Below are 22168 nucleotides of genomic sequence, written 5' to 3' on the forward strand. Positions count from 1 at the left end.
CTTCAGGTTCTCAGCCTTTTGTTGAATAAAAACTTCTTAGACAACCAAACTATGGAAGCTAGAATTTTTTTTTTTTTTTTTTTTTTTTTTTTTGGTTTTTCAAGACAGGGTTCCTCTGTGTAGCCCTGGCTGTCCTGGAACTCACTTTGTAGACCAGGCTGGCCTCGAACTCAGAAATCCGCCTGCCTCTGCCTCCCGAGTGCTGGGATTAAAGGCGTGCGCTACCACGCCCGGCTCGGAAGCTAGAATTTTAAGACCATGATTTTCTTATTAAATATAAATATTCCTGAATTAACAATAAATATCTCATACATACATATGTTAACATATGGATATAATTTATATGTGGCTATATTTATTAAGAGGTTTTGTTCTCAGCTTTATCTCTTTTGCCCTTGAGCCAATATTCAAAAGGAAGCTCTTGCAGTGAAACTTTTATTTACTTTTAATCTCCGACTACTATTATTTTGGCACTGTCTCTTCTGTGTTTACATTTCAGGGAGATCTCTTAGTGATGCTTTCAGAACAGAAATATCACCATAGCCATTTATTATGTTCTGTTCAGTGTGGCAGCTTCCAGCAACCCATGGCTACTGAACACAGGATGTGGCGAATCCGAATTGAAGTGTATTGTAAATATAAATAAAATAGATACCCGGCCGGGCGTGGTGGAGCATACCTTTAATCCCAGCACTCGGGAGGCAGAGGTAGAGGCAGGTGGATTTCTGAGTTCGAGGCCAGCCTGGTCTACAAAGTGAGTTCCAGGACAGCCAGGGCTATACAGAGAAACCCTGTCTCGAAAAACCAATAAAAAATAAAAAATAAAAATTAAAAAAAATTAAAAAGCCAGGCGTGGTGGCGCACGCCTTTGATCCCAGCATGTGGGAGGCAGAGGCAGGTGGATTTCTGAGTTCGAGGCCAGCCTGGTCTACAGAGTGAGTTCCAGGACAGCCAGGGCTACAGAGAAACCCTGTCTCAAAAAACCAAAAACAAACAAACAAATAAAATAATAAAACAAAATACTGGATTTCAAAACCTACACTAACCATAAAGTATCTCCTTAGTGAAAATTTTTATAGTATACAACTTTTTAAAGGATTTAATTTATGTGCAGTTGTCTTTTTTTGCATGGCTGTATGTGCATCACACTACACATGTGCCCGGTGGAGATCAGAAGATCCCTGGAACTGGAGATATGTATGGTGCTTGGAACTGAACCTGGGCCCTCCGAAAAACAAGGGCTTATAACCTCTGAGCCATCTCCCCAGCCCCCTCCCTAGTGAACTGTTATACTGATAATTAGATATTAAGATTTTTTTTTTTATTTTTTTTTATTTTTACTTTCACCAAAAAGACTTTATTTTTGGAAACAATTCATTTTCCAGGCCTGATCCTTTTTTTTTTTTTGATTTTTAATATTTTTATTACATATTTTCCTCAATTACATTTCCAATGCTATCCCAAAAGTCCCCCATAGCGCCCCCCACTTCCCTACCCACCCATTCCCATTCTTTTGGCCCTGGCATTCCCCTATATTGGGGCATATAAAGTTTGCAAGTCCAATGGGCCTCTCTTTCCATTGATGGCCGACTAGGCCATCTTTCGATACATATGCAGCTAGAGACAAGAGCTCCGGGGTTCTGGTTAGTACATCATGTTGTTCCAACAATAGGGTTGCAGATCCCTTTAGCTCCTTGGGTACTTTCTCTAGCTTCTCCATTGGGAGCCCTGTGATACATCCAATAGCTGACTGTGAACATCCACTCCTGTGTTTGCTAGGCCCCGGCATCGTCTCACAAGAGATATTTGGGTCCTTTCAGCAAAATCTTACTAGTGTATGCAATGGTGTCAGCGTTTAGAAGCTGATTATGGGACGGATCCCTGGATACAGCAGTCTCTAAATGGTCCATCCATTCATCACAGCTACGAACTTTGTCTCTGTAACTCCTTCCCTGGGTGTTTTGTTCCCAATTCTAAGAAGGTGCACAGTGTCCACACTTTGGTCTTCATTCTTCTTGAGTTTCATGCGTTTATCAAATTGTATCTTATATCTTGGGTATCCTAAGTTTTGGGCTAATATCCACTTATCAGTGAATACATATTGTGTGAGTTCTTTTGTGATTGTGTTACTTCACTCAAGATGATGCCCTCCAGGTCCATCCATTTGGCTAGGAATTTCATAAATTCATTCTTTTTAATAGCTGAGTAGTACTCCATTGTGTAAATGTACCATAATTTCTGTATCCATTCCTCTGTTGAGGGACATCTGGGTTCTTTCCAGCTTCTGGCTATTATAAATAGGGCTGCTATGAACATAGTGGAGCATGTGTCCTTTTTACCGGTTGGGACATCTTCTGGATATATGCCCAGGAGAGGTATTGCTGGATCCTCCGGTAGTACTATGTCCAATTTTCTGAGGAACCGCCAGACTGATTTCCAGAGTGGTTGTACAAGCTTGCAATCCCACCAACAATGGAGGAGTGTTCCTCTTTCTCCACATCCTCGCCAGCATCTGCTGTCACCTGAATTTTTGATCTTAGCCATTCTGACTGGTGTGAGGTGGAATCTCAGGGTTGTTTTGATTTGCATTTCCCTGATGATTAAGGATGTTGAACATTTTTTCAGGTGTTTCTCTGCCATTCGGTATTCCTCAGGTGAGAATTCTTTGTTCAGTTCTGAGCCCCATTTTTTAATGGGGTTATTTGACTTTCTGGAGTCCACCTTCTTGAGTTCTTTATATATATTGGATATTAGTCCCTTATCTGATTTAGGATAGGTGAAGATCCTTTCCCAATCTGTTGGTGGTTTTTTTGTCTTATTGATGGTGTCTTTAGCCTTGCAGAAGCTTTGTAGTTTCATGAGGTCCCACTTGTCAATTCTCGATCTTACAGCACAAGCCATTACTGTTCTATTCAGGAATTTTTCCCCTGTGCCCATATCTTCAAGGCTTTTCCCCACTTTCTCCTCTATAAGTTTCAGTGTCTCTGGTTTTATGTGAAGTTCCTTGATCCACTTAGACTTGACCTTAGTACAAGGAGATAGGAATGGATCGATTCGCATTCTTCTACATGTTAACAACCAGTTGTGCCAGCACCATTTGTTGAAAATGCTGTCTTTCTTCCACTGGATGTTTTTAGCTCCCTTGTCGAAGATCAAGTGACCATAGGTGTGTGGGTTCATTTCTGGGTCTTCAATTCTATTCCATTGGTCTATTTGTCTGTCACTATACCAGTACCATGCAGTTTTTATCACAATTGCTCTGTAGTAGAGCTTTAGGTCCGGCATGGTGATTCCACCAGAGGTTCTTTTATCCTTGAGAAGAGTTTTTGCTATCCTAGGTTTTTTGTTATTCCAGATGAATTTGCAGATTGCACTTTCTAATTCGTTGAAGAATTGATTTGGAATTTTGATGGGGATTGCATTGAATCTGTAGATTGCTTTTGGCAAGATAGCCATTTTTACAATGTTGATCCTGCCAATCCATGAGCATGGGAGATCTTTCCATCTTCTGAGATCTTCTATAATTTCTTTCTTCAGAGACTTGAAATTTTTATTATACAGATCTTTCACTTCCTTAGTTAGAGTCACGCCAAGATATTTTATATTATTTGTGACAGATATTAAGATATTATACCATTTTAATTATATGTGATTATTAAGGGCCAGTAGTACAATGAGGAACAAGCATGACAATAAACACAAATAGTCAAGGAACAAGCAAGACAATAAACAAAGTCCCATCTTCACTCCCGTTGCTGTTTCTAAGGCTTATCAGGATGACCAAGATATCTGAGCCTATTTTCCTGTCCTAGTCCAAAGTCATATTCATGCTTGAAACCTACTTCTTTGTTCCACTCTGAAATCAGATCCCTGCCTAAATTTACTTCCTTGTCACATCCTAATGTTAGATTCCTGCCTCAAGCCCTTGTCCTTGGCCAATGTCAGATTCCTGCCAAGTGGCCCCTCAAAGGCTCTCCACAATTTGTAGACCAGGCTGGCCTGGGACTCACAAGAGATCTGCCTGCCTCTGCCTCCTGAGTGCTAGGCTTAAAGGTGTGCACCACTGTGCCTGGCTCCTTATTTTTATTTTATTTTATTTTTTTAGTGTAGCTACTATAAAACTATTGAATTGTCTCATGTAGCTTATATTGCATTTCTGATTCCCAGTGCTGCTCCAGACTAAGGCAGTTTTTGGTTCAGTATAGAAGGGATAGAAAGAAGGAATGACAGTAGCTCTTCAGAGAGGCCTTAGTGTGTCCCCTCTACATGATGTTTTCACTGCTGAGGACTGAGCCATGGCCCTGTGGTGTTAATACATGTCACTAAGCTGCATTAAGAAGAAGGGCTACTTTTCTGGTATACTATAATAGGTATAAACATAGTTCAAAGCAATGGAGGATACTTAGTGGGTGTTACATTGTACCAGGCCACAGTAAGAGACTAGGATACCTTGCAAGGGATATAAGGACTATGTTCTCCTAAACAAAGGTTACTCTTCTTGAACAAACCAAAACCATTTCCATTGTTTCTCTTACAATGTCCAGGACTCTGCCTTCTTGCCCACTCCAACTTTTTGATTTTCATGCTGCCTTTGTAGCACAGGCTGGCCTCAAACTCAACTATCCTCCTGTCCTAGTGCCGCCTGTTCTTACTGGGTGCTATTTAAAGGCTGTAGTCTCAGTAGCTGGAGAGATAGATAGACCTATTTGTAGCTTGTGTAGCCTGCCAATGTTCTAAGAAAAACACATTTCCTTACTGATGCCAACTGCCTGGTTAATATTGACTTGAATCATAATTTCTCCGAATCTAGATTTTCATGCTTTAAATGAAAATATTACCCAAATTACAGGTTAATTGAATCTAATCAATGTGAAATTGCTTTGAAAGCCAGCTACTTCTCTGTAAATTCTAATTGTATGTTCCAACATAAAAACTGTTGTCGATGGTATCAGTGATATTGCCCCAGAGGAGCTACTTAGGGTGGAAGACATCAATTGTGTGAATGTCTAGAGAGAGGATACATATTAGCACCCAAATAGATATCATCTACCAGAACATATTTTTTTTTCTCTTTCAGACCCAGTTTATGGAGCCGGCATATATTTCACCAAGGGCCTCAAAAAACTAGCAGACAAGGTCAAGAAAACCTCGAGCACAGACAAGCTAATCTATGTGTTTGAGGCGGAAGTACTCACAGGGTCCTTTTGTCAGGGTAATTCCTCAAATATCATCCCTCCACCATTGAGTCCTGGGGCCTTAGATGTCAATGACAGCGTAGTTGACAATGTTTCCAGCCCTGAAACCATTGTTGTATTTAATGGCATGCAGGCCATGCCCCTGTACTTGTGGACTTGCACACAGGATAGGACATTCTCACAGCATCAGATATGGTCACAGGGCTACTCATCAGGACCAGGAATGGTCTCTTCGATGCAGTCCTGGGAATGGGTCTCAAATAGCAGCTCTGTTTAGGGTCTACATCATTTTAACAAGCAGAAGGGGTTGAGAGAACTGACAAAATGATAAATAACAGGTTACCTGTTCAGAATGATGGGGTCACTAAAGGCACCGACCACACACTAGCATCATAGTGCCTTCGTCTTTACCTCTGGGCTTGACTGGGCAGATGCCAGCTAAAACTTCCTCACTGTCTTTCTATTTGACATCTTTCATCTCCTTTCCTATAGGTGACAGCAAGAATACTTTATATAGAACAAGGATATTTTTCTCAAGCCTGTTATTTTCTAAAATGATAGCACAAACTAGGACAACAGGATGATTTCAGGTTTTCTATATAATTTTATAAAGTGCTTTGGATATCCAAATAAATCACCTTTGTCTGAGTAACTGGCTGTGAATCGTGAATGTGTGAAATGGAATGATGCAAACTCAAGGGACATCAAGAGTTTAGTCATATCAAACAATGCCACTCGATGCTGGGTATGGTGGGGCACACCTTTAGTCCCGGAACTTGAGAGACAGAGACAGGAGAGATCTCTGAGTTTAAGGCCAGGCTGGTCTGCAGAGGGAGTTCCAGGACAGCCAAGGCTAAACATAGAAACCCTGTCATGGAATAACAAAACACCCACCCTCCCCACAACAAACAAAAATCCAATGCCATTCAACCACTATGTGGCTTAAGGATTAACTCGCCAACTTAAGGATTGGTTCCTACATGTGCTTCAGTCACTTTCTGGATGCTAAGCAAGGCAAATATCTCCAAAACATTTTATCCTGAATAATCAGAAAGGCAGATGTGGACACAGGAACCAATATGAATAGATACAGTTAAAGGAGGATTACAGGTGAGAGCAGGACAAACGCATCAAGGACTCGGAAGAAGTTTCAGAAGGAACAGAGACCAGAAGGTAAGGGGGAGCAGAGCTAGAACGCGTCGTAGGCAGAGGATAGCGCTTATATGGAATAAATCCAAAAGAGAAAGGCTGAATCCACCCGCTGCGCCTGAATTTGACTTTAAGGTGCTATTTGTAATAGAGAGGCTGATCTTACCATCTATATATTGCCTACTGCCACATTTATATTTATCTGTCATTCTAAACCTCTGACCTCTCACTGTTCAGTCTTCAACTCCTCATAAGAACCTTCCCGGGCCGGAGAGATGGCTCAGCGGTTAAGAGCACTGACTGCTCTTCCAGAGGTCCTGAGTTCAAATCTCAGCAACCACATGGTGGCTCACAACCATCCGTAGTGAGATCTGACGCCCTCTTCTGATACATCTGAAGACAGCTACAGTGTACTTAGATATAATAATAAATAAATCTTAAAAAAAAAAAAAAAGAACTTCCTTTCTGCTCCTACCTTAAGCTGTACTCTCCTTGTAAGAAACCTGCTTATTCTACTCTATGGTACTACTGTCCTAAAATCTGGGCTTCATACTATTGACTCGAAGGGCCTCCCACCCGGGTCCTTGGCTTGAGAGGTCCCATTCTGGGTCTGCCATAGCTGAGTCCATCCACACAAGGTAAGGAACTCCACAGGGCCAAGACAATGGACCATTGAGAGCCTGTAATACTCCTAAGCCAACCACTTCTAGGTATCTAGAAATCTCAGATTTACTGCTTATGGAGTTCTGAGTCTGTTTGCAGAACACAGCTGTTTTTTGTTTTTTTGTTTTTGTTTTTTTGTTTTGTTTTGTTTTGTTTCCTTGGCTTTCCCCCAAACAGACTATATTGCAGTATGGCTAGAGATGTACTCAGTGATAGAGTGCTTGCCTCTCCTGTGCGTAACTGTAGGTTCAATCTCTAGCACATACACATTAAACAAAAAATGTGGGTGGGGCTGCTGGTGAGATGGCTAGGTAGGTAAAGTCACTTGCTGCCAAGCCCCTGGGGTTCACATGGTTCAAAGAGGGAACTGAACTGATTCCTTCAAGTTGTATGACTTCCACACAACTCCCACAACCCTCTTCCAATAAAAGTAAATGTAATAGTGTGGTGGTTTGAATAGGTTTGGCCTCCACAGACTCATGGTTTGAATGCTTGACCCACAGGGAGTGACACTATTAGGAGGTGTGGTCTGGGAGGAAGTGCATCTCTGTGGGGGTAAGCTTTGAGCTCCTATGCTCAAGCTCTGCCCAGTGTGGAAGGGATTCTCCTCCTGGCTGCCTTCTGATGTACATGTAGAACTCTTGGCTCCTCCAGCACCAAGTCTGCATGCAGGATGCCATGCTCCCCACCATGGTGATGATGGGTTAAACCTTTGAAAATGTAAGCCAGTCCCAATTAAATGTTTGCCTTTGTAAGAGTTGCCTTGGTCACGCATCTCTTCACAGCAATGAAACCCTAACTAAGACAAATAGTAATAAAAAAGAACAGCCAAAGGGCGAGCGGTTGTCAGGACAGTGCGGCTGCATGTGTTGACTGAGCTGAGAATGAGAGGACAGGTCGTCTGTGAAGAAGCCATGTGGAACACAGAAGGTAGTGGGCTAACTGAGCTGTTCAGGGTTACTGTAGTGAAACGCCGTGGGGAAGGATTAATTAATATTTTGGAAATAGGATTAGATCTACACTTAAAAAAAAAAAGTCCTCAGATGGGCTGGAGAGGTGGCTCAGTGGTTAGGAGCACTGACTGTTCTTCCAGAGGTTCTGAGTTCAATTCCCAGCAACCACATGGTGGTTCACAACCATCTGTAATGGGATCTGCTGCTCTCTTCTGGTCTGAAGACAGTGTACTCACATATATAAAATAAATATATCTTAAAAACTCATTAGATAGCTGCATATGTAGCAGAGGATGGCCTAGTCAGTCATCAATGGGAGGAGAGGCCCTTGGTCCTGTGAAGGTTCTATGCCCCAGTAGAGGGGAATGCCAGAGCCAGGAAGTGGGAGTGGGTGGGGTGGTGAGCAAGGGGAGGAGAGAGGGGATAGAGAGGTTTTTGGAGGGGAAACCAGGAAAGGGAATAACATTTGAAGTGTAAATAAAGTATCTAATAAAAAAAGTGTTATGGTAAAAATAAAAATAAAAAGCCATTAGAAAAAGGCAAGCAAGGTAAAGTGTACTTCCTAAGTTTCTTTACTTAAACCTATTTAAAATTTAACTCCAAGTTTGCAACTTCAGATCACATCTGTGCTTAACAATTTTCTTCATGGAAAGAGGTTTTATGTATGGTGGGTATTATTATTATTTTGTGGTCCTAGGGACTGAACCTACGGTCTTCGGCATGCTAGGTAAGCACTCTACCCCTGACAATATCCTAGCCCTAGAAAAGATGTTTAACTTACGGTGAAATACAACGGCATCAGAATGCCTTTAAAGAAGCTCCTAACCTGCTTTGTCAGTGAATAAAACCTTCAAGACTCTATGTTTGTGTACTATTTGAGAGCAAACTTAGCTTGATGTCATTACTTTGCAGTGACTATAGGAACCACTGCTATGCAGGCAAAAAAGCAGAGCTGCAAGTCAAAATGTCATATTTGACTGTATTCAGCTTTAGCATTACATATGAGAGAGTGAGAGAGAGAGAGAGAGAGAGAGAGAGAGAGATCCCTTGAAGGCTCCAGGCAGTTAATGAAAAAGGAAACAGAATAAAAAACTCAACCTTCTCAGGACAGAAATACATCATTTTTTAAATTTAATACAGAAACTATGTATTTAATTAGTTCTTCTATTGTGCTTATATTCTTTTTTTTTTTTTTTTTTTTGGTTTTTCGAGACAGGGTTTCTCTGTATAGCCCTGGCTGTCCTGGAACTCACTTTGTAGACCAGGCTGGCCTCGAACTCAGAAATCCGCCTGCCTCCGCCTCCCGAGTGCTGGGATTAAAGGCGTGTGCCACCACACCCGGCTTTGTGCTTATATTCTTATATTTATATTCTTTAAAGTACAGACTAAGAGGCTGAGCTTAGTTGGTTATGTGTGAAGCCCTGGGCTTGATTCCCCAGCACCACTGCATAAAAACTAGTGTGCAAAAGAATATAGAGGGCGGGTGAGATGGATCAGTGGATAAGAGCACCGCCTGCTCTTCCAAAGGTTCTGAGTTCAAATCCCAGCAACCACATGATCTGATTCCCTCTTCTGGAGTGTCTGAAGACAGCTACAGTGTACTTACATATAATATAATAAATAAATAAATAAATCTTAAAGTTTAAATGGACAACCAAGAATTAAAATAAGTTGCTGAAGCAAAGGGATAGAAGCACTATAAAATATAGCCACACTTTTATTATATCTGTTACTTAATTCCTGTACTTACTGCCTTTTTTTTGTTTTTGTTTTTTTTTTGTTTTTGTTTTTGTTTTTTTTTTTTTTTTGAGTCGGGGTTTCTCTGTGTAGCCCTGGAACTCAAAAATCCACCTGCCAGCTGTGCATGGTAGCACACACCTTTAATCCCAGCAGAGGCAGATGGATTTCTGGATTTCTGAGTTTGAGGCCAGCCTGGTCTACAGAGTGAGTTCCAGGACAGCCAGGGCTACACAGAAAAACCCTGTCTTGAAAAAAGAAAAAAAAAAGAAAGAAACAAAATCCACCTGCCTCTGCCTCCCAAATTCTGGGATTAAAGGCGTGAGCCACCACTGTCTGGCCACTAGCTGCCATTTTTAACTAGGCCTGTTGCTATGTTGTTTTTAGTATCAGGATGTATGTAACAAACAGGAAATATAGTAGATTATATAATTCCAAGTAAATTTCTTTCTTTCTTTTTTCTTTTTGTCATTGTTTTGTTTTGTTTTGTTTTAAGATAGGATTTCTCCTATATAGCCCTGGCTATACTGGAACTCAGTTCTGCCTCTGTCTCCTGAGTGCTGAAATTAAAGGCTTGTACTGCCACTGCATGCCTTTAATTAATTAATGTATTAGTTATTAATTAAAATGTCTATTTCTATATTTATGTTTGAGTAATAACATAAATCCACATTTGTACTGTCTTTCTTTCTTTCTTTCTTTCTTTCTTTCTTTCTTTCTTTCTTTCTTTCTTTCTTTCTTTCTTTCTCTCTCTCTCTCTCTCTCTCTCTCTCTCTCTCTCTCTCTCTCTCTTTTTTTTTGGGGGGGGGGACAGGATTGTGTAGCCTTGGCTGTCCTGGAACTCACTCTGTAGACCAGGCTGGCCTCGAACTCAGAGATCCACCTGTCTCTGCCTCCCAAGTGCTGGGATTAAAGGCGTGCGCTGCCCAGCTCTGTCTTTTATTTCGATATCTGTTAGGTTGGCGGGTTTTTTCCCAGCTCAACTTGCAGTGGTTTTGAGACAGGAACTTACGGATGTAGGCCATAGATCTTATCTTCCTGCTTCTATCTCTAAGAGTGCTGGTATTAAAGGTGTGTGCCCCCACGTCAAAGTACGTGCATTTCTGTGGGCAGCCTTATGTGTGGTTCCTCAGGAACTGTCCACCTTGGTTTTTTGTTTTGTTTTTGAGAGGAAGTTTCTCCCCAAGATCTGGGGCATGCTGACTAGGCCATTCATCCAGGATGGCTGACCAGCAGGCCCCAGGGATGCTCCTGGCTCTGTCTCCCCAGAGCTGGGATTAAAAGCCCAAATCAACATACCTAGCTTTTTGCTTGGATGTTGGGATTGAACTCAGGTCCTCAGAGTCTAGTGGCCGGTACTTTCCTGACCAAGCTATCTTCTACTCTCAACCTGAAGTTTTCTTGTTGTTTTTAAAAATAGTGGTCAGTTGGGTTTTAATTTTCATAGAAGAAAGACAAAAAAAAAAAAAAAGAGAGAGAGAGAATGATAAAAAGTAGTAACATATAGGAAATAAAGTTTACAAAGATGATGAGCTGCGAGATAAGTGTGTATACACATTATGTTCCAAATGTTCACAAGCGTGTATGGAAAACAATCTATACACTGCTTGTAGGCTTTATCATGGTGAAATAACCCAGCAATACTCGGTGTATTAGTTTGTGATTTCTGTGTAATGAACAAACAAACATAGTGGTTTAACACCCATTGGTTATGTTGGAGTTTCTTTTGGCTGGGAGGGTGTCTTAGGGTTTTATTGCTGTGAAGAGACACCATGACCAAAGCAACCCCTATAAAAGGAAACATTTAATTGAGGCTGGCTTACAGTGTCAGAGGTTTAATCAATTATCTTGGCAGGGAGCATTGCAGCATGCAGGCCAGCAGGGTCCTGGAGAAACATCTTGCAACCAGGAGACTGGAATTCCTCAGTGGGAAGTGCTGAGGAGACCTAAGCACAGGAGACCTAAGAGTGTACACCTACAGTTACACTTCCTTCAACAAGGCCACACCTACTCCAACAAGGCCATATCTCCTAATAGTGATACTCTCTGTAGTGGCTATTCCTGGTTGTCAACTTGACTATATCTGGAATGAACTACAATCCAGAATTGGAAGGCTCACCAGTGATCCTAATTGGAGGCTAGGAGATAGAAGTTTCTGACCTGGATCTTGAGGCATAGTGGCTATGGATTCCAGAAGATTAAGACAGGGAGATCTCTGAGTTCAAGGTCATCTGGGATTAAAGGTGTGGTGGCACACACCTTTAATCTGGGCCACACCTTCTGCTGGAGACCTACATAAGGACATTGGAAGAAGGAAGTCTATCTCTCCTTCACCTGCTTGCCGTGTGGGACTGAGCAACTGCCAGATTCTTGGACTTCCATTCACAGCTGCTACTGACCATTGTTGGGAGTTGGACTGCAAACTGTAAGTCATCAATAAACTCCTTTACTATATAGAGACTGCTTATAAGTTCTGTGACTCTAGAGAACCCTGGCTAATACACTCCCCATGAGCCAAGCATTCAAACATGTGAGCCTATGAGAGGGATAGGAGGGGTAGAAGGACATATCTATTAAAACCTATTCACAGAGGGTATCCACAGTTTACCTGGATCCTCTGCTCAGGATCTATAAAGCAGCAATAAAGTACACGTTTCTCTAGTGAAGGCTCAAGTCAGGAAGATTCTGCTTTCAAGCTCACCCAGGCTATTAGCAGAATTCATTTCTTGTGATTATGTGATTGCAGGCTCTAGATTCTTACTGAATGCTAGCTTTATTCAGGTCTAGAGGCCATCAGCAGGCCCTACCAGGTGGCCTTCTATAGGCAAGTGACAATATGACAACTTAAGGCTAGCATGAATTTTTAGTTTCATAAACACAAAACACTACTAAATGAAATGTCATCACCAGAGGCCTTCTATCATCTTTTAGTCTAGTCTGTTGGCTAGTAAGGGGTCCTATAGATATTCAAGGGGTGATGTAATGGCTATTTCTGGTTTTTAACTTGACTATATCTGGAATGAACTACAATCCAGAATTGGAAGGCTCACCTGTGATCCAGATCTTGAGGCTGGGAGATACAAGTTTCTGACCTGGATCTTGGCATGGAGATCTTGAGGTATAGTGGCTATGAATCCTAGGAGACTAAGGCAAGAAGATCTCTGAGTTCAAGGTCAGCCTGGGATAAAACAAGTCCCAGATCCAGTCATGATGGTGCACACCTTTAATCTGGGCCACACCTGCTGGAGACCTACATTGGAAGAAGGAAGATTCTCTCTCTGCCTGCTTGCATTTACTTGCCAGCACATCTGTTGGAGTCTACTAGCCTTGTGGGACTGAGCAACTACTAGATTCTTGGACGTCCCATTCACAGGTGACCATTGTTGGGGAGTTGGACTACAGATTGTAAGTCATAACAAATTCCCTTACTATATAGAGACTATCTGTAAATTCTGTGACTCTAGAGAACCATGACTAATACAGGTGGGGATTATACAGAGCAGCACCAAGAATCAGAGATCACAGCAGTGCCTGGGTCGGAGGAGTGTTACCTTAAGACTTCTGCCTGTCATATCTAGTAACATTAAAGACACAGTGTCCTGGGGCTGGAGAGATGTCTCAGTGGTTAAGGGCACTTGCTGCTCTTGCTAAGGACCTTGGTTTGCCTCTCACTAACCACATGACAGTTCACAACTGTCTGCAATTGCAGTTCCAGGAGATCTGGTACCTTCTTCTGATTTCTGCAGGTACCAGGCATTCACACATATGCCGTACATACATACACACACAGGCAAGAGACTCTTAAACATGATGCAATGTCCTATAAAATGATGCAATGTGCTAAGGTAAGACATTTTCCTTCTACACAGTATATATATACGAGAATATTCATAATAGCATGCAGGCAGCCGCATGCCTAAAAGATGGCGCTGGCCTCCGGTACACCGGCGCTGTAAACAACGTCATTGCGCAGGCGCTTGCCCGAATCTGGCGCCAACCCCTCCCAAGCGGGTGCATACGAATCAAAGTGCCGACAGACTGACCAATCCCAGGAGGACACATAGCTCTCCCCAGTGCTGGGGTGTATATAAGCAGTCCTCCCGGGGTTTCCGGGGGTCCCCCGTAGCATGGAGGTGTTCCTAAAATAAAAAAGGCTGTTGAGAAGAATCCGACCGTGTTGCGTTTTTTTCTTGCTGGACGAGCGCAACAATAGTAAAAATACTGTTACTTTTTGTACTTCTCAAAATAAAAAACAGAGAAACATAAAAGACCAGACATGTGTACAGGCATTATGTTTCTGTGTAAAGGCATTATGCAGCTGTGGTCTACTGTAGTGGAGGTGGATCAACCCTTCCACTACCAAAAAACGTAACGAAGAGGTACTGAGGTAGTGCAAGACACAGAAGAGAGCCCCACACTTGTCGTTGCTTTCCCAAGCAGTCAGTGACTGAGGATTGTAAAAGCAATGGCCAAGACACTCATCAAGGTTTTATCTGCCTCATGGGGCTGAGGAGGCCTTGCCAAAGAGAAGAGACCTAGAGGGTACGTGTGACTTTTGGTTAGGACTCTCAAGGACTGTATCTACTTGGGAGTAAGGGTGGATTAGGGAATAACCAACCTCCACAAGGTTGAATGAGTCTTACCTCCCCAGCAGAATATAATGATCAGACATCAACTCAGCTATGGTCAGGCATACTTGCCTGTCTTAGGGTTTTTATAGTGCCAATGAAACAATGTGATGAAAAGAAAAATCAAATTGGGGAAGAAAGGATTTGGCTTATATTTCCACATTGTAGTCAGTCATTGAAGGAAGCCAGGACAACTCCAGCGGGGTTGATACAGAGGCCATGGAGGGATGCTGCTTACTGGGTTGCTCCTTCTGGCTTAGTACACTTCTTTCTTATAGAATCCAGAACCACCAGCCCAGTGACAGTACCATCCACAATGGGCTGAGCCCTTCCCTATCAATCACTAATTAAGAAAATTCCTTACAACTGTATCTCCTGGAAGCATTTTCTCAATTGAGGACCCCTCTTTCCAGAGGACTCTAGCTTGGGTCAAATTGGCAACACTAACCCCTAAGTCTCTCTGATAGAACACTTTCTTTCTCCCAAGCTGCTTTGCTCAAATTCAGCTTTTATGTAACAAGCACACACTCTTAGTGGAGAAGATGATACTGACACAGAAGGGAGAAAGTGAGAAGAAAGGGAGAGAAGGACTGAGGGAATGAGAAAGTTGTTCCAGTTTGCTTTCAGTTGCTATGATAAAACTAACCAAAATAACTTGGGGGCAGGCATTTCAGCTTACAGTGCATCTTTAAGGGAAGCCAGGACTGGAATTCAAGGCAGGAACCTGGAGGCAGTAATTGAAGCAGATCATGGAGGAATTTGGTCACTGGCTTACTCTCAGCTTGTTATCCTATACAGCCCATAGGTGGCACCGCCTATAGTGAGTCTCACATTAATCGTGAATCAGGAAAACACCCCACCGAGGAGCCTTCAGGCCAATCTGATGGGAGCAGTTTTTCAGTCGAGGGTCCCCTCTTCCCAGCTGACTCTAGTTTGTGTCAAGTTTACTAAAGCCAACACAGAGTCCAAGAGAAATAAACACAGCATTCCCTAGGATTTAGCCCATGTAGTCCTTTTTCTCCCCCTGTATTACTTTTATAGATGTATTGATTCATGTCCGGTGCTCCTCAGTATTCCTTTTAAACTGACTTGTTAAACCGTGTCCTGTGAGTGTGATTTTCCTGTGACCTCTGCTTGCTGTCTTAAAGTGTTCCTTTGAAGCCACCGCTCTACTCCCCAGAAAGAAAAAAAAAAATTCTATCATGTAACGGTTAAGTCATTTCCCTAAATATTTTGTTTTAGCGCGCCTTCTCATATCAACGCAAATATTTTCGCTGAAAACTGCCGTTATTGAAATAGGGGTCTTTCTACGTAGTAATGCTGGTCTAGAATTCGCCATTCTCCTGCCTCAGACTTCCTAGAGCTGAAAATACAGGCGTGCGTTACAGTCATGCTAGGCTCAAAAAGCAATTTAATGTTGTATGATACTAATAAATTGCCGGGTAAAATGGGTGAGAACTGAAGAGAATACCCAGAAGGTTCCTGCAAACGGGTTGCATGTGAATTCTTTGAACGTGAGACACTGACGTACTTTGTAATACTCCCTCAGCCTCCAACCATGCCATCATTCATCCAATAAGCATGCTCGGCTGTGAGGTACCTACCATGTGAGAGGGAAGCTATATTGATGTGAGGGGGAATCCGTTCATTCTGGAAGAGCTTAGTAAGGGCAAGTTTGTTTACATAACTTCTACGTGTTTGCGCTTTTACTGACTGGCAACCTGGTCCGCAGAAACCCACGCCCTGGCCGCCGCCTTTTCCCTGGCCGTTGCTAGTCTAGAGCGTCCACGCTCGGAGACTCCGCTTCCCGGCAGCCCCTGCGGCAAGCGGCGGAGAAGCGCACGCAGGCGCTCCGGCCGGCCCCCGCACGCAGGCGCAGTGCGCACGCCGGCTGAGCTGGGTCTCGCGGCTCTGTGCGCGGCAGCGGAGAGCGAGGCCTGGTGAGCGCCGCCGTGGTGCGCGCCGGCTGGTCAAGGTTGTGCGCAGAAGAGGCGCAGCGGGCGGGCCAAGAGCGAGCGTCTCCCTCTTCGTAGTGGCACCGGGACCGGTCGCCTGGAGCCGGTAAGTGGGGGCACCTCGCGGCCCCTCCCCCTCGGCCGGCGGCTCTGGGTCCCCCTCCGCGGACCCGAGGGAGGCCCCGGGGCGAAGGCGGACGCGGGCGGAAGCCGGAGCTGGCTGCGGCGCGCCGGGGACCCGACCCTCGCGTCGCTCCCGTGCGTCACGGGCCCGGCGGTCCTAACGGCCGCGCGGCGGCGGAGCGGGGTGGGGGTGGGGAACGCTGGTGCTCGCCGTGAGGAACGCCGGTCGGGGCGGGGCGGCGCGGCGCGGCGCGGCGGTGGAAGCGGCGTCGGGGACTGCGGGGCGCCGGGCGGCGGCGCGGAGTCTGCGCGGCACGCTAGCTTGAGGGCGGGGGCGGGCGGCGCGGAGTGCGGTGGCTGAGGCCGAGGCGTGCGGGGCCGATCGGGGAGTTGGCAGGTTACCACCGGGGCCGGTGTTTGGAGGGAGGTGGGGGTGGAGACGGGAGGCTTGCAGTTTACAGATGTCATAACTACGCGGGCCTGGAGCTGCTGACGGGGGTGTGGTAATTATAGCAATGACAACTTGGTCGGCTGTGTGAGCCGGCAATGCGAGGGAAACCGCCAAGCCTTAGCTGAGGCTCGCATTGGGAGCAGAAAACTGGAGGGTGACTGGGATCAGGGACGTCGGCAAGAAAGAATGTGTGGGTTGAATGCAGCTGTTTCCAAACCACTTTTCAATGAAAAGTTTCACATGAATTGATTTTAAGGCTTAAACTTCGGTTTGGCAAATTACTGTAAGAATCAGCCACCGAGAAATGCTTTTGAGATATTTAACACTATCATCTGGCCTTTTCCCTCAAACACCTTCCTCCTCCTCCTTTTTTTTTTTTTTTTTTTTCGGAGACAGGGTTTCTCTGTGTAGCCCTGGCTGTCCTCCTGGATCTCACTCTGTAGACCAGGCTGTCCTGGAACTCAAATTCACCTGCCTCTGCCTCCCAAGTGCTGGGATTAAAGGCGTGCGCCACCACTGCCCAGCCTGTTTTTTTTTTTTTTTTTGAGGATGGGTTTTGTTTGGTAGGCTGGCTTTGAGCTTCTTATCCTGCCCTTGCCTTCCGGGTGGCAGGATTTCAGAGTCACACAGAAACTACACAAAATTGCGATCAGTCTAGATGACAAAGTAGGTACTAACTAGTCCCCACCTTCTTGCCTGTAGGTTGCCTTTTGTGTTTGTTTTTGAGACAAATCTCACTATTTAGTCATGGCTGGCCTAGCATTACATTGGTTGTCTTGAACTCAAAACACTCCTGCCTCAGCCTCTCAAGTGTTTGGGGTTACAGCATGCCTGCGCGTGCGGGTGTTTGTATAAATTTGTATTCATGATGTGTACAACATTTACTTATTTATATACTTACTTATAGATAGGGTCTCATTACATAGCTCTGGAATTCTTATATAGACCAGGCTGCCACTGAACTCAGAGATCCACCTGCCTCTGCTCTTGGAATTCTAAAATTAAAGACGTGTGTTGTCACACCTGACCTCCTTTCTCCATTTTAAAGGCTGAAAGATCTAAATTTTGAAAGGAACTTGAGAATGGTTTAGCTTTTTAGTGTTGCTGAAATAACTTATTCTTGGCGGATTATTGTTTATGTGATATACAATTTTAAGATGGAGGCCTGAGCAGAAGTAAAGAAGTAAAAGCAAATTTACAGCAACTTTGAAGCAGATATTAGCTTTTCCTAGCATAAATGAAAGCACGGAAGAACACAGTATTAGTTTTAAAAATAGCTTGTTTTGGGCTGGTGAGATGGGTCAGTGGGTAAGAGCACTGACTGCTCTTCCAAAGGTCTTGAGTTCAAATGTCAGCAACTACATGGTGGCTCACAACCACCCATAATGAGGTCTGACACCGGTGCTTTTCTGGTGTGTCTGAAGTCAGCTACAGTGTACTTATGTATATTAACAAATAAATATTAAAAAAATAGCTTGTTTCTCATAAATATTTTATTTCCTTTTTAAGTGTGTGAATGTTTGCCTGAATGTTTGTAAGTGCGTCATGATGGTGCCTGGTGCTCGTAGAGGCCACACGAGAGTGTTAGGGTCTCTAAAAGTGGAGTTGAAGGTGGTTTGAGTTTGGGTACCGGGAACCTAACCTGTCTTCTGTAAGAACAGCAAGTGCTCTTACCGCTGAACCATCCTTCTAGTCCAGAACCCTAGAAGAAGACAGTATAATTTGTTCTAGGGAAAAAAATATTTGCTGATAAAAATGCAGTGTAAAGCCCAGCGTGGTGGTACACGCCTTTAGTCCCAGCACTTGAGAGGCAGGCGGATTTCTGAGTTCGAGGCCAGCCTGGTCTGCAAAGTGAGTTCCAGGACAACCAGGGTTATACAGAGAAATCCTGTCTCGAAAAATGCATTGTAAGAGATAGTAGCTAGTTCCTATAATCCTAGCACAGACAGAGGCCAGAAGATCCTGAGTTTTGAGGCTAGCCTAGAACTTGACCCTGTCACAAAACAAGAAAGCAAAACCTATAACAGGGCAGGAGTATAGCATGCCAGAGGCCTGTAGTTAACCCTCCCAAAAGGTCTACAAAATCAGACCTAGAAAACCTACTACGGTCAAGTAAAGAGAATAAAGATATTACCTTAAATCAAACACTTGGGTTATACTTTTTTTTGTGATCGGGTCTCTTTATGTAGACTTGGCAGTCTTGGAACTCAAGTGTTGACATTAAAGGTGTGTCCTCCTCTGCCAGGCAGTTATGCTGTTTTTATTTTTGTGGTGCCAGGGATCCATTTCTTGGTCTTATACATACTAGGTTAGTTCTTTGCTGCAGGATGATTTCTCCAGTCCTTGCATTATGTGCTTTTTGGATGTTGTCATGAAATGTTATACATCTTTAACTAGACATGACACATACCAAAGGGAACCACAAAAAACCAAAACCAAAATAAAAAACTTTGTTTCTAGTGGTAGGCTCTTTTTGTGTGTATGTGTATGTGGGGTATATACATGAGGGTTGCAAGCATACAACTGTCCAGGTTCCTGTGCTCATCTCTGTGAATGTGGAAGTTGGAGAAGGACTTTGGGCATCTTCCTGTATTAATCTTTCCTGCTTGCTTTGAGAAAGGGCCTCTTGAATCTGAAGCTTGTGGCTTGTCAGCTAAGCTGGCTGTCAGGCAGTTGAGCAGAGGTCTGCATATCTCTGCTCCCCAATACTGGATTTACATCATGTATATCCATACCCCTATTTTTTTAATTTGGGTATTGGGAGTGAAACTCGTATCTTTATCCTTTGCCAGCAAGAGCTCTTACCCACTGAGAAATCTTCCCAGCCTTGGCTTTCTCTTTTAAAAAATAATTATGTGCATATAAGTGTATGCTGCATGTGTGGGGTTTCCTGTGGAGGTGGCCTGAAGAGGGTTGTGTTGGATCCCATGGAGCTGGAATTATAAGCAATTGTCAGCTGTCCAACATGAATTCTGGGGATCAAATTTGGGCCCTCTGGAAGAGCAGCGAAGTCTGTTTATTGAGCTACCCCCTCCAGTCATTGCCTCTTCTCTCCCCTCTCCCTTAAATGCAGGATCTCTTGTATTAGACTGTTTTTTTGTAAGCAGTATTGTTTCTGTGTTGACTGGTAGGCTCAGTGCGTTCATTATTTGTAATTTTCTTCAGTTTCTACTGTGTCAAAAATTGTTTTATACCAGTAGTCATTTTTCTGAGATATTTTGTTGCTTTCAATTATTTTATCATTTTATCTTTCCCATGAATGGAGAGTAGGATTATAGCTTTTCATCCCCAGGATTAGCTCTAGCATTTGGGAAGGAGATAGGAAATCAGAAGTTCGGAGTTATCCTCTGCACAAAGTAGGCCCACTTGGCTTACATAAATCAAACCAAAAGTAAGACCTTTTTTGGTTCAGCAACTGACTTACTGATAAAAATAATCCTTTAATATTCTTGTTTTTGTTTTGTTATCTTTGTACTTTGTGGGGCTTGTGAATTTAGGTGTAATAAACAAAAAAAAAACATTGGCTGTGACAATTCATCTAGCTGAATTGAGCTGATTTTTTTCTCTTCCCTTGATGCAGTACAGATAGGACTTGTGTTAGGATTGTGAAGTTGTCCACTGAAAATGTGGAAATGAGGACTGATGAAAAAAAAAAAGAAAAACTTATTCTGCCCCAATGTTGTAGACTAATTGGAATAATTTTTGAGAGCTGGCAATAATCCAGAATGTGGATAATGGGGATAATCCTCTTCATATGACAAGAATAATGCTGCCCTTCATATACAAAGATAAGTCTGCTTGCTCATCATGAATAGTTTTCCAGCATGAATAAGGATATGTGCTGAGTTGTCCATGTCTCTTATGCTTTGTGACCAACAAGACAGCTTGGGGTCAGAATGAGGGCTTCTCCCTGAGAAATAGACTCACAGAAAGTAGTAAAATTCATTCTGGGTCAACCTTGTGTACATCAGATGTTTTTCAGTTATCCTTGCAAAATCACTCTGAGAAGGAGATTGTCTTACTGTCTGATTAGGTAACTTGTCCCACTTCACAGTAAGTGGTGGGCCAAGATTCAAGTCGAAGCTGTTTGTAATATGTTTATACCAATCTTTAAAGCTTGGCTTTATCAGCAGTTCAGTCTTTACACTATAATAGACTAGAGGCCGAGTTTATTTACAGCTAAGAGATTGTCTTAAGTTCCTTATTTTATGACCATTAAATTTACCTCAATTTTAAAATAGGATAACAAGAAAAAACTAGCCCCCCTTCCAGTCTCTACTTTTATGTGCTATTTTTTTCTGTTAAGTGTTGCCTAGTTTTATTTTATTGTTCCTTTCACCCCCTTCTCTTTTTTTCTTTTATTTCTGGGGCTTAAATGAATGTCTTTAGGCATGCTTAGGCACATAAGCTACCACTGAGTTATAGCCCTAACCCCTATTGCTGCTATTATAATTGTTGTTGTTATTATTAATTATCTTTAATGGTCTTATTTTGTAGTCCTAGCTGCCTGGAACTTGCTATGTAGATCAGGCTGGCCTCATAGTCACAGACCTGGATCCACCTGCCTTTGTAACCTAGAGTGCTGGGCTCGCTCAAGGATGTACATCACCAAGCCTGGCTTCCCTCCCCTCCCCTCCCCTCCCCTCTTTTTCTTTTTTTGAGACAGGTGTAGTCCTGGCTGTCCTGGAACTTACTTTGTAGACCAGGCTGGCCTCCAACTCAGAAATCTGCTTACCTGCCTCTGTCTCCCAAGCGCTGGGACTAAAGGTGTCTGTATCCATGCCAGACTCTGGATTATTTCTTGCTTGAATAGTTTTAGTGTTGATTTTTCCTCAGAAAAAAATATTCCGTGGTGTTACATTACCAGCTTCACCTAAGCTTACACTGCCCCTCCCTTGCCAATGTAGTTATCATAGGATCTGTTAATACAACTGTAAGTACAGTCAAACCATATAGACTAACTATGAAATAATTTCTTGCCACTAACCAGTTGATAGGAGTTAGTATGTTTTGGGGTGTAGAGTGGCTTCATTTCTTGAGCTCTTTCTTAGAGTCATTATCCTTTGTTTTTAGCTTTTTGAGGTAGGTGGTCTCACTATTAAGCCCAGGCTGTCCTGGAACTCAAGTTCTCTGCCTCTCATTTCCAAGTGTTGGGACTAGAGGTGTGCTCCAAAAAATCGTTGCTCCTTTATTCTTTTTTTTTTTTTTTTTTTTTTTTTTTTTTTTTTTTTTGGTTTTTCGAGACAGGGTTTCTCTGTATAGCCCTGGCTGTCCTGGAGCTCACTTTGTAGACCAGGCTGGCCTCGAACTCAGA

At 43.2% G+C, this 22168-nt stretch overlaps 2 protein-coding genes across 5 annotated transcripts in view; both read left to right on the forward strand.

Moving 5' to 3' along the window:
• The window catches only part of Parp9 (poly(ADP-ribose) polymerase family member 9), a 36690-nt gene extending 30566 nt beyond the window's left edge, over window positions 1-6124 (forward strand). For 2 of the 4 annotated variants that reach the window (XM_021184752.3, XM_029470443.2), the window contains exon 11: window positions 5078-6124. In XM_021184752.3, the coding sequence (XP_021040411.1) occupies window positions 5078-5472 (395 nt within the window). In that variant the 3' untranslated portion in view covers window positions 5473-6124. The remainder of the gene's footprint in view (window positions 1-5077) is intronic. The other 2 variants (XM_021184753.2, XM_085832406.1) reach the window with 2 other exon arrangements.
• A 10061-nt stretch (window positions 6125-16185) lies between these two features.
• Window positions 16186-22168, forward strand: part of Kpna1 (karyopherin subunit alpha 1) — a 56126-nt gene continuing 50143 nt past the window's right edge. The window contains exon 1 of the mRNA XM_085832447.1: window positions 16186-16386. The gene's annotated coding sequence lies outside the window, so the exon portion shown is untranslated. The remainder of the gene's footprint in view (window positions 16387-22168) is intronic.

Source organism: Mus caroli, unplaced genomic scaffold (genome assembly GCF_978045245.1).
Source record: "Mus caroli unplaced genomic scaffold, Mus_caroli_1 scaffold_17, whole genome shotgun sequence".
NCBI lineage: Eukaryota > Metazoa > Chordata > Mammalia > Rodentia > Muridae > Mus > Mus caroli.